At 70.1% G+C, this 16,256-nt stretch overlaps 1 protein-coding gene across 1 annotated transcript in view; it reads left to right on the top strand.

Moving 5' to 3' along the window:
- Nucleotides 1-362: 362 nt before the first annotated feature.
- LOC129197888 (multifunctional procollagen lysine hydroxylase and glycosyltransferase LH3-like) overlaps nt 363-16,256 on the top strand; it is a 16,042-nt gene continuing 148 nt past the window's right edge. Inside the window, exons 1-18 of the mRNA XM_054806691.1 lie at nt 363-467; nt 1,230-1,321; nt 2,113-2,249; nt 2,910-3,073; nt 3,872-3,984; nt 4,793-4,856; nt 4,978-5,075; nt 5,684-5,785; nt 6,230-6,361; nt 7,424-7,545; nt 8,384-8,488; nt 9,028-9,153; nt 9,733-9,874; nt 10,443-10,556; nt 13,358-13,423; nt 14,302-14,406; nt 15,095-15,211; nt 15,618-15,762. Of these exons, the coding sequence (XP_054662666.1) occupies nt 368-467; nt 1,230-1,321; nt 2,113-2,249; nt 2,910-3,073; nt 3,872-3,984; nt 4,793-4,856; nt 4,978-5,075; nt 5,684-5,785; nt 6,230-6,361; nt 7,424-7,545; nt 8,384-8,488; nt 9,028-9,153; nt 9,733-9,874; nt 10,443-10,556; nt 13,358-13,423; nt 14,302-14,406; nt 15,095-15,211; nt 15,618-15,762 (2,044 nt within the window). The 5' untranslated portion in view covers nt 363-367. The remainder of the gene's footprint in view (nt 468-1,229; nt 1,322-2,112; nt 2,250-2,909; nt 3,074-3,871; nt 3,985-4,792; nt 4,857-4,977; nt 5,076-5,683; nt 5,786-6,229; nt 6,362-7,423; nt 7,546-8,383; nt 8,489-9,027; nt 9,154-9,732; nt 9,875-10,442; nt 10,557-13,357; nt 13,424-14,301; nt 14,407-15,094; nt 15,212-15,617; nt 15,763-16,256) is intronic.

Genomic DNA, 16,256 nt, shown 5'->3' with positions numbered 1-16,256 from the left:
GCTACATCCGCCCTGACACGGCGCCGCTTCCGCCCTGACACGGCGCCGCTTCCGCCCTCACTTGGTCGCCGCCATCTTGCGTGCGGCGCCGCCTCTCCCGCCCTCCCCTCCGCCGCCGCCATGTTGGTAGCGGCGACCTCAAGCCCCGCCCCTTCCCCTCCAGACCCCGCCTCCCCCTCCCTTTTCCCCTCCCTCCTGGCAACGTGGCAGCGCGTTCCTCGGCCCCGCCCAGCCGGCGCGGATTGGTCGGCGGGCAGGGTGGGTGGGCGGGGCGGAGAGCGCGGATTGGTAAAGCGGCGCGGCGCGCGCGCGAGAGGCCCCGCCCCTCTGCCTGGCCCCGCCCCTCGCCCCGGCCCCGCTGCCCGCCATGGCCCCGCTGCCCGTCCCGCTGCCCGTCCTGCTGCCCGTCCTGCTGCCCGCGCTGGGGCTGCTGCTGCCCGCCGCCACCCTGAGCCCCCCCGGGCCCGGTAGGAACGGGGAAAAAGGGGGGGGTGGGCGGGGTCACGGGGGTCAGAGGGCACCGGGGAGGTCAGGGGTCACTGGGGGGGGAATTGGGGGGGTTGGGGGTCACCGGGGGGTATGGGGTCATGGGGGGGTCAGGGGTCATGAGGGGCGGGTCAGGCATCAGTGGGGGGGCGGGGTCACTAGGGATAGGCCAGGGGTCATGTGGGGGGTCAGAGGGCACTGGGGGTCAGGGGTCACCGGGGAGAGGTCAGGGATCATGGAGGGGGTCAGGGGTCATTGGGGGGTCAGCCGTCACCAGATCGTAATAGGGGTTTGGGCATCACTGGGGGGGGTCAGAGGTCATAGGAAGAGGTCGGGGTCATGGGAGGGTCAGGGGTCATGGGCGGTTCAGGCATCAGCAGGGGGGTCAGGGGTCGTGGGGAGAGTGGAGGGCTCAGGGTCACCGGGGGTCAGGGGTCACTTGAAGGGGGGAGTCAGGGTGGGGCTCAGGGTCAGAGGTCAGCTGGGAGGGGTCAGGGGTCAGCAGGGGTCAGGGGTTCAGCTGGGGGGAGGGAGAGGGTCAGGGGTCGATAGGAGGGGTCGGGGTCACGGAGGGAACGATGGGGGTCAGGGGTCATCAGGGCCCCCAGGGATCGGGGTCATGGGGGGGTCAGGGGTTACTGTGGTGGGGGTCAGGGGTCACGGGGAGAGCTCAGGGGTCACAGGGAGAGGTCAGAGGTCACGGGGAGAGGTCAGAGGTCACACAACCCCCCCACCTTCCTCAGAGCAGCTGCTGGTGCTGACGGTGGCGACGGAGGGGACGGAGGGTTACGAGCGGTTCCTGCGCTCCGCACGGCGCTTCAACTACTCCGTGCAGGTGGGGGGGCACCCATGGGTGGGGGGGGCACCCATGGGGGGGCAAAGGTGGGGGGAGCACCCATGGGGGGGGAATCAAGGAGGGGGGGCACCCAAAGGTTGGGGGGGGCACCCATGGGGGGGGGAGTGAAGGCGAGGGGGGCACCCAAGGGTGGGGGGGCACCCATGGTGGGGGCGGGCACCCATGGGGGGGGCACCCATGGGGGGGCAAAGGTGGGGGGAGCACCCGTGGGGGGGGAATCAAGGAGGGGGAGCACCCAAAGGTGGGGGGGGCACCCATGGGGGGGGGGGAGTGAAGGTGGGGGGGGCACCCGAAGGTTGGGGGGGGCACCCATGGGTGGGGGGGGGCACCCATGGAGGGCAGGGAGGAACAAAGGGTGGGGGGACAGCCATGGGGGAGGGGCAAACTGGGAGGGGGGGGAGCACCCAAGGGTGGGGGCAGGCACCCAAATGTTGGGGGGCCCCCAAAGGGGGGGTCCTGGGGAGGAGGGGGGGGGGCAGGGGGGGCCTCTGTGTCCCCTCCCCGCCCCCCCCCCATGGCTGCTCCTGTCTCCCTGGGGGGGGGCCCTGTGTCGTGACGTGGCCGTGTCCCCCCCCACCCCGTGTCTGTCCCCCCCGTGTCCCCCCCGTGTCCCCCCCCGTGTCCGTGTTGTCCCCCCCCTTGTGCCTGTCTCCCCCCCCGTCTCCCCCCCCGTGTCTGTCCCCCCCGTGTCCCCCCCCGTGTCTGTCGTCCCCCCCTTGTGCCTGTGTCTCCCCCCATCCCCCCCCCGTGTCCCCCCCCCGTGTCCCCAGACGCTGGGGCTGGGCCAGGCCTGGCGGGGGGGGGACGTGGCGCACACGGTGGGGGGGGGACAGAAGGTTCGGTGGCTGAAGGCCGCCATGGCCGGGCTGCGGGAACGGCAGGACCTGGTGGTGCTTTTCGTGGACAGGTGGGGACACGGGGGGGGGACACGGGGGGGGGACACGGGGGGGACATGGGGGGGACATGGGGGGACACAGGGTGGGAGACGGGGGGACATGGGGGGGCACAGGAGGGATGGGGGACACGGGGGGGACACAGGGGACACATGGGGGGGACACAGGCAAGGGGGGGACACGGGGGACACGGACATGGGGGGGCACAGACATGGGGGGGCATTGGGGGACATGGGGGGGACACAGATGCGGGGGGACGTGGGGGGACACAGGAGGGACAGGGGGGCACGGGAGGAGGGATGGGGGGACAGGGGGGGTCATGCAAGGAGAGACACGGGGGGGACATGGGGGGGGACACGGGGGGGACGGACAGGGAGGGGGGGACGTGGGGGGGCGGGGGGGGAAGATTGGGGGACACGGGGGGACATGGGGGGGGGGGCATGGGGATGGGGGGACCCTGGGGGGGGACACGGGGGGGGGTACAGAGACGAGGAGGGTGTGGGGGGACCCTGGGACTTGGGGGGGGGACACACGGGGGGGGCAGGGGAACATGGGGGACACACAGATTTTGGGGTGCAGGGGGGAACGTGTGGGGACATGGGGGGGGGGGCTCAGGACATGATGATGTCACCGGCATGTCATTTGTGTCGTGTCTCCCCCCCCCCCCCCCCCAGCTATGACGTGGTGTTTGCGGGGGGCCCCCGGGAGCTGCTGGCCAAGTTTTGGGGGGCGGGGGCGCGGGTGCTGTTCTCGGCCGAAGCTTTTTGCTGGCCCCAGGAGGGGCTGGCGCCCGCGTACCCCCCCGCGCCGGGGGGGAAACCCTACCTCAACTCTGGGGGTGCGTTTGGGGGGGCCCTGAGGGGGGTCTGGGGGTTTGGGGGGGGCCGGTGGGGGGGATTTGGGGGGTTTGGGGGGGGCCTTGGGGGGCGTTGTGGGGGTTTGGGGGGGCTCCTGGGGGGGTGGGGGGGCCCTGGGGGGGGATTGCAGGGGTTTGGGGGGGCCCTGAGGGGGTTTCCAGAGGTTTGGGGGGGCTGGTGGGGGGGTTTGGGGGTGTCTGGGGGGGTTTGGGGGGCCCTGGGAGGGGTTGTGGGGGTTTGGGGGGGGTGGTGGGGGGGGGTTGGGGGTGTGGGGGGACCCTGGTGGGGGTTTGAGGGCATCTGGGGGGGGTTGGGGGTGGCTGGGGGGGGATTGGGGTACGTGGGGGGGTTTGGGGGGTCCCTGGGGGGGATTGCAGGGCTTTGGGGGGGGCTGGGGGGTGGATTTGGGGGGGTCTTGGGGGGGGGTGGGGGTGCATGGGGGGGGTTGGGGGGCATCTGGGGGTGCATGGAGGACCTCTGGGGGGGTCTTGGGGGGTTTGGGGGGGCCTTGGGGGGTGTGAAGGGGTTTGGGGGTCCCAGGGGATCTTGGGGGGTTTGAGGGGGGATTGGGGGGGCCCCAGGAGGGGAGGGAGGAGTTTGGGGGGCACCGGGATAGCGAGGGGTTTGGGGGGACCCTGGGGGGGGGGGCCTGAGGGTGCTGGGGGGGAGGCAGGGTGGCCCGGGGGGGAGGGGAAGGTTTAGGGGTTCCCCTGATGGGGGGGGGGAGGGGAGATGCCATTTTTGGGGTGTCCTGTCCCATCCCCCCCCCCCCCCCCCAGGATTCATCGGCTTCGCCCCGACCGTGTGGCGCCTGGTGGAGCGGTGGCGCTTCCGCGACGACGACGACGACCAGCTCTTCTACACCCGCCTCTACCTGCACCCGGGGCTCAGGGTGGGACCCCAAAACCCCCCGGGGACCCCCAAAACCCCCCGGAACCCCCAAAACCCCCCAGGACCCCACCCCCCCCCTCAAATCCCCCAGGGACCCTCAAACCTCTCTGAGCCCCCTCCCCAAAAACCCCAGGGAACCTCCAAACCCCCCCAGGGACCCCCAAAACCCCCGGAGACCACCCCTAAATCCCCCCGGGACCCCCCAAACCCTCCTGAGCCCCCCCAAAACCCCCAGGGACCCCCCCCAAATCCACTCAAGACCCCCAAACCTCCCTAAGCCCCCACCAAATCCCCCTGGAACCCCCAAAACCCCCCAGGGACCCCAAAACCCCCAGGGACTCCCCCCCCAAATCCCCCTGGGACCCCCCAAACCCTCCTGAGCCCCCCCAAAACCCCCAGGGACCCCCCAAACCTCCCTGAGCCCCCCCAGGGACCCCCCCCAAATCCACTCAAGACCCCCAAACCTCCCTAAGCCCCCCCCAAAACCCCCCAGGGACCCCAAAATGCCCAGGGACCCTCCAAACCCCCCTGAGCCCCCCCAAAACCCCCAGGGACCCCCCCCAAATCCCCCCAACCCTTTCCAGGACCCCCAAAACCCTCTGAGTCCCCCCAAATCCACCCCCACCCCCCCCCACTTTGGGGGTGGTGTCCACCCCCTCCAGAACCTTCCCAGATCCCCCAAAAACCCTCTTGCCCCCCCCCAAACCTCCCAGTGCCCCCTGAGAATCCCTTCCCCCCTTCTCCAGGCTCTCCCCAGCCCCCCCAAAATCTGGGGGACCCCCCCTGAACCCCCTTTTCCCCCCCCCCAGGAGGAGCTGGGGCTGGCGCTGGACCATCACTCCCGCATCTTCCAGAACCTCAACGGCGCCATCGGTGGGGGGGGGGGAGATATTGGGGTGTTGGGGAGCCGGGGGGGGTTTGGGGTACGGGGGGGTCCCCCCAAACCACGCCCCCCCCCCTCCTTTGACACCCCCAAACCCCCCCCCCCCTCCAGATGAGGTGGTCCTCAAGTTCGAGCCGGGGCGCGTGCGGGCGCGGAACGTGGCTTATGACACGCTGCCCGTCGTCATCCACGGGAACGGCCCCACCAAGGTACGGGGGGGGGGGGGTCCCCAAAACCCCACGGGACACCCCAAAACCCCACAGGAACCCCAAAACCCCCCTAGGACCCCCAAAACCCCTCTGCCCCCCCCCCCAGGGCTCCCAGTACCCCCCGCTCCCTGCCTGTCATCCATGGGAACGGCCCCACCAAGGGACAGGGGGACCCCCAAAACCCCATGGGACCCCCCAAAACCTCTCTGGGCCTCCCCAGACCCCCAACACCCCCCCCAAACCCCTGGGGGACCCCCCAAAACCCTGGGAGCCCCCTGACCCCCTGCTGAGGGTGATGGGGGGGTCCAGGGTCCCCCCAGGAAGAGTTGGGGGGGGGGTACCCCAACATTGTCCCTGCCCTGTGTGGTATCGGGGTGCACTTGGGGGGGGGGGGCTGGGGAGTTTGGGGGGGTCCCTGGGGGGGATTTGGGGGTGCAGGGAGGGGGTTCAGGTGCAGGGGGAGTTGGGGTGCAGGGGGAGTTTTGGGGTGCAAGGGGGGGGTTGAGGGACCCCTCCGGTAGGGTGGGGGGGGGTCCCCAGTGGGGGGGGGTCCCTGGTGTGGGGGGGGGGTCCCCCAATTTCTGACGCAGCCCCCCCCCCCCCCCCAGCTGCAGCTGAACTACCTGGGCAACTACATCCCGGCCGGGTGGAGCTACGAGGGCGGCTGCGGCGACTGTGACCTTGACCTGCGGCCCCTCGAGGGCGTCCCGGTACGGGGGGGGGGGCTGGGGGGGTCCCAGGGGCTGTGACCTTGACCTGTGGTAATTGGGGGAGGGGTCTGGGGGGGGGTCCAGGGGGGTTCTAGAAGGGTTCTGGGGGGGGGGGGGTCATGGGAGGTCAAGGGGTCCCCTGGGCTGTGACCTTGACCTGTGGTGGTCTGGGGGGGGGGTGTCTCAGTAGGGGGGAGGGGCTGGGGGGGTCCCAGGGGCTGTGACCTTGACCTGCGGCCCCTTGAGAGGGTCCTGGTACGGGGGGGGGGGGGTGGGGGGTGCCTGGGGGGGTCCTGAGGATCTGGGGAGCCCTCGATGACCTCGCAGTATGGGGGGGGGGGGGGGGCTGTGCGTCACCCCACGGGGTGCTGTGGGTTGTGGGGTGCCCCCCCCCCCTTCCCCGGTGCCGTGGGGTGCCCCACGCTGCCCCCCCGCCCCCCCCAGGAGGAGGAGCTGCCGTGGGTGCTGCTGGGGGTCTTCGTGGAGCAGCCCACCCCCTTCCTGCCCCAGTTCCTCCAGCGCCTCCTGCACTGGCGCTACCCCCCCACCCGCCTGCGCCTCTTCCTGCACAACAGCGTGAGTGGGGGGCACCCCCGAACCCCCCCGGGACCCCCAAATCCCTCAGGGACCCCCAAATCCCCCTGGGACCCCCAAACCCACCCCAGGACCCCCAAATCCCCCTGGGACCCCCAAACTCCCCCAGGGACCCCCCAAATCCCCCAGGGACCCCAAACCTTCCTGGGACCCCCAAACTCCCCAGGGACCCCCAAACCCCCCCCAGGACCCCCAAACCCCCTGGGACCCCCAAACCCCCCCAGGGACCCCCCAAATCCCCCAGGGACCCCAAACCCACCCCTGGGACCCCCAAATCCCCCCTGGGACCCCCAAACCCCCCCCCAGGACCCCCCAAATCCCCCCTGGGACCCCAACCCCCCCCCCCTCCCCCCAGGACCCTCCAACCCCTCAGGGGACCCCAACCCCCCCCCCTCCCCCCAGGACCCTCCAACTCCCCCTGGGACCCCCAACCCCCCCCCAGGACCCCCCCCAACCCCCCCCCACCTGCCCTGGGTGCCCCCCCACCATGGGTGCTCCTGACCTCAGGGTGCCCCCTCCCCCCCCCATGGGTGCCCCTGGCTGTGGGTGCCCCTGGCCGTGGGTGCCCCCATGGGTGCCCCTGGCTGTGGGTGCCCCTGGCTGTGGGTGCCCCCATGGGTGCCCCAGCTATGGGTGCTCCTGGCTGTGGGTGCCCCTGGCCATGGGTGCCCCCATGGGTGCCCTGATGTGGGTGTCCCTGGCTGTGGGTGCCCCCATGGGTGCCCCTGGTCATGGGTGCCCTCACGTGGGTGTCCCTGGCTGTGGGTGCCCCTATGGGTGCCCTGACGCAGGTGCCCCAATGGGTGCCCCAGCTATGGGTGCTCCTGGCTGTGGGTGCCCCTGGCCGTGGGTGACCCCGTGGGTGCTCCTGGCTGTGGGTGCCCCTGGCCATGGGTGACCCCGTGGGTGCCCTGACGCGGGTGCCCCCATGGGTGCCCCTGGCCGTGGGTGCCCCCGTGGGTGCCCTGATGTGGGTTCCCCTGGCCGTGGGTGCCCCCGATGGGTGCCCCCGGCCGTGGGTGCCCTGACGCGGGTGCCCCGCAGGAGGTGCACCACGAGCCCCACATCGCGGCCATTTGGCCTCGCCTGCGCCGGCGCTTCGCCTCTGCCAGACTCGTGGGGCCCGAGGAGGCGCTGGGGGCGGGGGCGGCGCGGGACATGGGCATGTACGGGGGGGGGACGGGGGGGGACATGGGGGGGACATGGGGGGGGACATGGGCATGTACGGGGGGGGGACGGGGGGGGACATGGGGGGGGACATGGGGGGGGACATGGGCATGTACGGGGGGGGGGCGGGTGGGGACATGGGGGGGACATGGGCATGTACGGGGGGGGGCGGGGGGGGGACATGGGGGGGGACATGGGCATGTACGGGGGGGGGGACATGGGGGGGGACATGGGGGGGGACATGGGGGGGGACATGGGCATGTACGGGGGGGGACGGGGGGGGACATGGGGGGGGACATGGGCATGTACGGGGGGGGGGACGGGGGGGGACATGGGGGGGGACATGGGGGGGGACATGGGCATGTACGGGGGGGGACAGGGGGGGACATGGGGGGACATGGGGGGGGACATGGGCATGTACGGGGGGGGACATGGGGGGACATGGGGGGGACATGGGCATGTACGGGGGGGACGGGGGGGGGACATGGGGGGGACATGGGCATGTACGGGGGGGGACAGGGGGGGACATGGGCATGTACGGGGGGGGGGACATGGGGGGACATGGGGGGGGACATGGGCATGTACGGGGGGGACGGGGGGGGGACATGGGGGGGACATGGGGGGGACATGGGCATGTACGGGGGGGCATGGGGGGGGAGTGTGGGGGGGGACATGGGCACATATGGGGGGACAGGGGGGATGTGGGCATCTATGGGGGGATGTGGGGTCATGGGGGGGGACGTGGGGGGGCTGCAGGGCCATGGGGGGGGCTGTCGGGGGGGGGGGGTGTCCCCGGTGTCCCCGGTGTGCCGGTGGCCATGGGTGCGGGTGCGGCAGGGCGCTGTGCCGGCGGGACCCCCAGTGCCAGCACTACCTGAGCCTGGACGGGGACGTGGCCCTCACCCACCCCGGGGCCCTGCGCGCCCTCCTGCGCCAGAACCGGTGGGTGCCCCCCCCCCCCCGCGACCCCCACTGACCCCTGACCCCCCCCGGACCCTGACTCCCACTGACCCCTGACCTCCCTGATCCCCCACCCCCCCCAATCCCCCAACCCCTCCCCGTGATCCCTGACCCTCCCAACCTCGGACCCCATGACCCCTGACACCCATGACCCCATACCTACTCTGACCCCTGACCTCTCTGACCCCTGACCTCCAACCCCCTTGTGACCCATGAGCCCAACCCCTGACCCTCTGTGATCCATGACTTCCATGACCCCTGACCCCCAGTGACCCCTGACCTGTGACCCCTGACCCCATGACCTGTGACCCCTTGTTACCCTGACCTCCATGACCCCTGACCCCCCCATGACCCCTGACCCCCCCCCCGTGATCCCTGACCTCCTGTGACACCTGACCCTCCATGACCCCTGGGACCCCTGCCCCCCCTCCCCCAACCACCCCAGAACCCCTGCCCCTCCATGACTCCTATGACCCCTGACCCCCCCCGTGACCCCTGACCCCCCCGTGACCCCTCCGCAGGCGGGTGCTGGCCCCGCTGCTCTCCCGCCCGGGGCAGCTCTGGTCCAACTTCTGGGGCGCCCTCAGCCCCGAGGGCTTCTACGCCCGGGCGCAGGACTACGTCGACATCGTCCAGGGCAAGCGACGGTGGGTGCCGCCCCGACACGCCCCCTCCGAGCCACGCCCCCTCCGAGCCACGCCCCTTGGGAGCCACGCCCCCGAAGCCACGCCCCCTTTGAGCCACACCCCCTCCGGAAAGCCACACCCATTGGGAGCCACCCCCCCTTGGGAGCCACGCCCACTTGGGGAGCCACTCTCCCAGAAGCCACGCCCCCTTTGGAGCCACGCCCCCTTTGGAGCCACGCCCCTGGGAGCCCCTCACCCGGAGCCACGCCCCCCCCAGGGCTCTGCACCTGATAGGCCACACCCAGGGAGCCACACCCCATGACAGGCCAGCTTCCCAGAGCCACGCCCCCCCAAAGCCACGCCCCCCCGGAAGCCCCGCCCCCCTGTAACCCCATCCCTGGAGTCATCCCTGTGCCAACCCCGCCCCCTCTAAGCCCCGCCCAGCCCTCTGCCAGCTCCTCCCACAGAGGCGGGACTTATGCCGAGGCCCCGCCCCCCCGGGGTGGGGGCCGCATCCTATCGCCGCTGGTGGGCGGGGCTCGTGGGGGAGGGGCGGGGCGTGTCCCCACCCCCTCCCTGACGCCGGGTGGGCGGGGCCAGGGGGGTGTGGAACGTGCCGTACCTGAGCCACGCCTACCTGGTGGGCGGGGCCGCGCTGCGCGGACAGCTGGGGGAGGGGCCCGTGTTCACCCGCCCCGACACCGACCCCGACATGGCGTTCTGCCGCCACGCCCGCGAGCGGGTAGGCCCCGCCCCCTTGTCAATCAAAACCACACCGGGGGGGGGAGGGGCGTCCTGGGGGGGTGTTTGCCATGGGGGAGGGGGATTTGGGGGGGGGGGGTTGTTCCAATGGGGGAGGGGGATTTGGGGGGGGGGGGGCTCTGGGGGGGCGTAGTGGGGGGGGTCATTGGGGGGAGGGGATCCCTGGGGGGGAGGGGTCATTGGGGGGGGGGTGACATTTGGGGGAGGGGAACCCCGGGGTGGGGGGGGGGGGGGGGTCACTATGGGGGAGGGGTGCTCGGGGTGGGGGAGGGGATTTGCATGGGGGGAGGGGGAGATCACAATGTGGGGGGTGGTGTCTTGGGGGGGGGGAGGGGTTTCCATGGGGGGAGGGGATCCCCATTGGGGGAGGGGGTGTTGGGGGGGGGAGGGGTGATCTTGGGGGGGGGGGGAGGGGGCAGACCCCATCGAGGGGGAGGGGGAGTGGAATCACAATGGGGGGGGGGGGTCACTTTGGGGGGGGGGAGGGGCTGCCCATGGAGGGGGGGGGGGGGGGGGGAGGGGTCCCAGCTGCCCCTCCCCCCCCCCAGGGGCTGTTCCTGCACGTGACGAACCGGGAGGAATTCGGGCACCTCCTGGTCACCAGCGGCTACAACAGCACCCGGCGGCACCCCGACCTGCTGCAGCTGCCCAGTAACCCCCGGGTAACTCCCAGTAACACCAGTAACCCCCAGTAACCCCAGTAACACCAGTAACACCAGTAACCCCCCCCACCCCGACCTGCTGCAGCTGCCCAGTAACCCCCGGGTAACTCCCAGTAACACCAGTAACCCCCCACCCCGACCTGCTGCAGCTGCCCAGTAACCCCCGGGTAACTCCCAGTAACACCAGTAACCCCCCCACCCCGACCTGCTGCAGCTGCCCAGTAACCCCCGGGTAACTCCCAGTAACACCAGTAACCCCCCACCCCGACCTGCTGCAGCTGCCCAGTAACCCCCGGGTAACTCCCAGTAACACCAGTAACCCCCAGTAACCCCCCACCCCGACCTGCTGCAGCTGCCCAGTAACCCCCGGGTAACTCCCAGTAACACCAGTAACCCCCAGTAACCCCAGTAACCCCCGGGTAACTCCCAGTAACACCAGTAACCCCCAGTAACCCCAGTAACCCCCGGGTAACTCCCAGTAACACCAGTAACCCCCAGTAACCCCCCACCCCGACCTGCTGCAGCTGCCCAGTAACCCCCGGGTAACTCCCAGTAACACCAGTAACCCCCAGTAACCCCAGTAACCCCCGGGTAACTCCCAGTAACACCAGTAACCCCCCACCCCGACCTGCTGCAGCTGCCCAGTAACCCCCGGGTAACTCCCAGTAACACCAGTAACCCCCAGTAACCCCAGTAACCCCCGGGTAACTCCCAGTAACACCAGTAACCCCCCCACCCCGACCTGCTGCACCTGCCCAGTAACCCCCGGGTAACTCCCAGTAACACCAGTAACCCCCAGTAACCCCAGTAACCCCCCAGTAACACCAGTAACCCCCCACCCCGACCTGCTGCAGCTGCCCAGTAACCCCCGGGTAACTCCCAGTAACACCAGTAACACCAGTAACACCAGTAACCCCCCACCCCGACCTGCTGCAGCTGCCCAGTAACCCCCGGGTAACTCCCAGTAACACCAGTAACCCCCCAGTAACCCCACTAACCCCCCAGTAACACCAGTAACCCCCCACCCCGACCTGCTGCAGCTGCCCAGTAACCCCCGGGTAACTCCCAGTAACTCCCAGTAACACAAGTAACCCCCCACCCCGACCTGCTGCAGCTGCCCAGTAACCCCCGGGTAACTCCCAGTAACACCAGTAACACCAGTAACCCCAGTAACCCCGACCTGCTGCAGCTGCCCAGTAACCCCCGGGTAACTCCCAGTAACACCAGTAACTCCCAGTAACCCCCCAGTAACACCAGTAACCCCCCACCCCGACCTGCTGCAGCTGCCCAGTAACCCCCGGGTAACTCCCAGTAACTCCCAGTAACACCAGTAACCCCCCACCCCGACCTGCTGCAGCTGCCCAGTAACCCCCGGGTAACTCCCAGTAACACCAGTAACCCCCCAGTAACCCCCCCCCCCCGACCTGCTGCAGCTGCCCAGTAACCCCCGGGTAACTCCCAGTAACACCAGTAACTCCCAGTAACCCCCCAGTAACACCAGTAACCCCCCACCCCGACCTGCTGCAGCTGCCCAGTAACCCCCGGGTAACTCCCAGTAACTCCCAGTAACACCAGTAACCCCCCACCCCGACCTGCTGCAGCTGCCCAGTAACCCCCGGGTAACTCCCAGTAACACCAGTAACACCAGTAACACCAGTAACCCCAGTAACCCCCACCCCGACCTGCTGCAGCTGCCCAGTAACCCCCGGGTAACTCCCAGTAACACCAGTAACACCAGTAACCCCAGTAACCCCGACCTGCTGCAGCTGCCCAGTAACCCCCGGGTAACTCCCAGTAACACCAGTAACCCCCCACCCCGACCTGCTGCAGCTGCCCAGTAACCCCCAGGTAACTCCCAGTAACACCAGTAACACCAGTAACCCCCCACCCCGACCTGCTGCAGCTGCTCAGTAACCCCCGGGTAACTCCCAGTAACACCAGTAATCCCCCAGTAACCCCCCAGTAACACCAGTAACCCCAGTAACCCCCCCACCCTGACCTGGTGCAGCTGCCCAGTAACCCCCGGGTAACCCCCAGGTAACTCCCAGTAACTCCCAGTAACACCAGTAACCCCCCACCCCGACCTGCTGCAGCTGCCCAGTAACCCCCGGGTAACTCCCAGTAACACCAGTAACCCCCCAGTAACCCCCCCCACCCCGACCTGCTGCAGCTGCCCAGTAACCCCCGGGTAACACCAGTAACACCAGTAAACCCCCCTGGGCACTCCCAGTGCCCCCCAGTAACAGCCCAGTGCCCCCCAGTAACACCCAGTAACCACCCAGTGTCCCCCAGTACTCCCAGTGCCTCCCAGTACCCCCAATGCCCCCCCCAGCACTCCCAGTAGCCCCCCTGGGCACTCCCAGTGCCACCCAGTAACTCCCAGTGCCTCCCAGTACCCCCAATGCCCCCCCCAGCACTCCCAGTAGCCCCCCTGGGCACTCCCAGTGCCACCCAGTAACTCCCAGTAGCCCATCAGTCCCCCCCAGTAACCCCTGCCAGCACTCCCAGTGCCCCCCAGTATCCCCCAGTAACCCCCAGTAACCACCCAGTGCCCCCCCAGCACTCCCAAGTAACTCCCAGTAACTCCCAGTGCCCCCCAGTACCCTCCAGTAACCCCCAGTAACCCCCGCCAGCCCTCCCAGTGCTACCCAGTAGCCCACCAGTGCCCACCAGTACCCCCCAGTAACACCCAATAACCACCCAGTACCCCCCAGTAACTCCCAGTAACCTCCCAGTGCCCCCCAGTAACTCCCAGTAACCTCCCAGTGCCCCCCAGTAACCCCAGTCCCATCTCCCCGCAGGACTGGGAGGAGAAGTACCTCCACGAGAACTACAGCCGCATCTTCGAGGAGAACCTCTACGAGGAGGTACGGGGGGACACCCCCCCCCAAACCCCGGGAGGGACCTCGGGGACCCCCCAGTGACAGGGAGGGACCTCGGGGACCCCCCAAACCCAGGGAGGGACCTTGGGGACCCCCCCAGACGTAGAGATGGACATTGGAGGTCTCCTAAGATGCCTCCAGACCTTGGAGAAGACTTTGGGGACCCCCAGACGTAGGGATGGACCTTGGGGACCCCCCCAGTGACAGGGATGGACCTTGGGGACCCCCCCAGACCCAACAACGGGTTTGAGGACACCCCCCCCCAGATGTAGAGATGGACATTGGAAGCCTCCTAAGATGCCTCCAGTCCCTGGAGAAGACTTTGAGGACCCCGGGGGGACCCCCAGACGTAGGGATGGACCTTGGGGACCCCCCCAGTGACAGGGATGGACCTTGGGGACCCCCCCAGACCCTGGAGTAGCCTTTGGGCACCTCTTGGAGACCTCCTGCCTCAAGGAAGGGACCCCCCCCCCCAAGGCCACATCACCTTGGGTGGGTAGGGGGAGCAGTTGGGGTCTCCTGGAAGTTCTGGGGGTCTCCTGGAGGTTCTGGGGGTCTCCTAGAGGTTTTGGGGTCTCCTGGAGGTTCTGAGGGTCCCCTGGAGGTTCTGGGGGTCTCCTAGAGGTTTTGGGGTCTCCTGGAGGTTCTGAGGGTCCCCTGGAGGTTCTGGGGGTCTCCTAGAGGTTTTGGGGTCTCCTGGAGGTTCTGAGGTCTCCTGGATGTTCTGGGGTCACCTGGAGGTTCTGAGGGTCCCCTGGAGGTTCTGGGGGTCTCCTGGAGGTTTTGGGGTGTCCTGGAGGTTCTGGGGGTCCCCTGGAGGTTCTGGGGTCCCCCACCCCCTGTTGTGTGTCCCCCCCCCCCAGCCCTGCCCCGACGTCTACCAGTTCCCGCTCTTCTCGGAGCAGCTCTGTGAGGAGCTGCTGGACGAGGTGGAGCACTACGGGCGCTGGAGCCAGGACCACCACGAGGTGAGGGGCCAGGAGGCCGTGGTGGCCACGGTGGGGGGGGGGGTTGGTGGCCACGGGGTGGGGGGGGGGGGGTTGGTGGCTTCATAGTGAGGGTTGGTGGCCCCAAGGTGGGGTTTGGTGGCCACAGGCTGGAGGAGGTGGTGGGCCTGGGGGTAGATGAGATGGTGGCCCCCCCGGGTAGGGTTTGGTGGCCCCAAGGTGGGGTTTGGTGGCCCCCGGGTGGGGTTTGGTGGCCCCAGAGTGGGGTTTGGTGGCCCCAAGGTCAGAGTTGATGGCCCCAGGCTGGAGGAGGTGGTGGCCCTGGGGGTAGATGAGATGGTGGCCCCCCCGGGTGGGGTTTGGTGGCCCCAAGGTGGGGTTTGGTGGCCCCCGGGTGGGGTTTGGTGGCCCCAAGGTGGGGTTTGGTGGCCCCCGGGTGGGGTTTGGTGGCCCCGGGGCTGGTGACACCGAGATGGACACGGGGGGGGGGCGTGGCCTGGGGTGGGCGGGGCGAGTTCCCAGCTGGGGGCGTGTCCCTGGGTGAGGGGGCGTGGCCCCGGGTGGGGGGGCATGGCCTGGGCGGGACGGGGGCGTGGCCCCGGGATGGGGACGGGGCAGGGGGCGGGGCTTCGAGTGGGGGCGTGGCCTGGGGCAGGGCAGGGGGCGTGTCCCCGGGTGAGGGGGCGTGTCCCTGATGGGCGTGGCGCAGGCGGGGGCCGAGGCCGTGGCCCTGGGCCCGCTGGGGCTGGAGCCGGCCTGGCTGGGGGCCCTGCGCCGCTTCCTGCCCCCCGTCACCCGGAAGCTCTTCCCCGGGTACCACCCCAAGGTGGGCGGGGCCGGGGGCGGGGCCGGGAGGGACCCGGGGAGGGGCGTGAGGAATGGAGTGGGGCGGGGCTAAAGGAGAGGGGCGGGGTTTGGGGTGGGCGGGGCTTTGGTGAGGGGCGGGGTTACAGGGAAGGGGCGGGGCTTTGGGGCAGGGTGTGAGGGAGGGGCGGGGCTTCGGGGAAGGGGCGGGGGAGTGGGCGTGGTTACATGAGAAAGGGGTGGGGCTTCAGGAAGGGGCGGGGCATGGAGCGGGGAATGGGGCGGGGCTTATGGAGGGGCGTGGCCAGGGAATTGGGCGGGGCTTTGGGGAAGGGGGCGTGGTGATGCGGGGTGGGCGTGGTTACAGGGAAGGGGCGGGGCTTCACGAAGGGGGAGGGGCTATGCTGATGCGGGCCCCCCCCCCGCAGGGCCGGGCCGTGCTGAGCGCTGTGGTTCGGTACCGCCCCCACCCCCCCGCCCCGCCCCCCCCGGCACACGGCCCCCCCACGGCCACCATCAGCCTCAGCCTGGCCCTGAGCCCCCCCCAGGTACTGGGGGGCACTGGGGGGGGGGGTACAGGGAATGAACTGGGGGGGAACTGGGAGGGACTGGGAGTACTGGGAGGGGACTGGGGGGCACTGGGAGGGGACTGGGAAGGACTGGGAGGGGACTGGGGGGCACTGGGAGGGACTGGGAGGGGACTGGGGGGCACTGGGAAGGAAGTGGGAAGGAGCTGGGAGTACTGGGAGGGAACTGGAGGACACAGGGGTACCGGGAGCGAACTGGGAGGGAACTGGGGGGCACTGGGATGGAATTGGGAGGAACTGGGGGGCACTGGGAAGGACTGGGGGGGCACCGGGAGGGCACTGGGAGGGCACTGGGACAGAACTGGGGGGCACCGGTGGCACTGGGAGGGAACTGGGAGCAAACTCTGGGGGCACCGGGAGGAACTGGGGGGCACCGGTGGCACTGGGAGGGAACTGGGAGCAAACTGGGGGGCACTGGGAGGGGCACTGGGAGGGAACTGGGGGGCACTGGTGGCACTGGGTGCTGCCCCCCCCCCCCAC

This window comes from Grus americana, chromosome 30 (genome assembly GCF_028858705.1).
Source record: "Grus americana isolate bGruAme1 chromosome 30, bGruAme1.mat, whole genome shotgun sequence".
NCBI classification, from domain to species: Eukaryota; Metazoa; Chordata; class Aves; order Gruiformes; family Gruidae; genus Grus; species Grus americana.
This window is presented reverse-complemented; position numbering and strand designations above follow the sequence as displayed.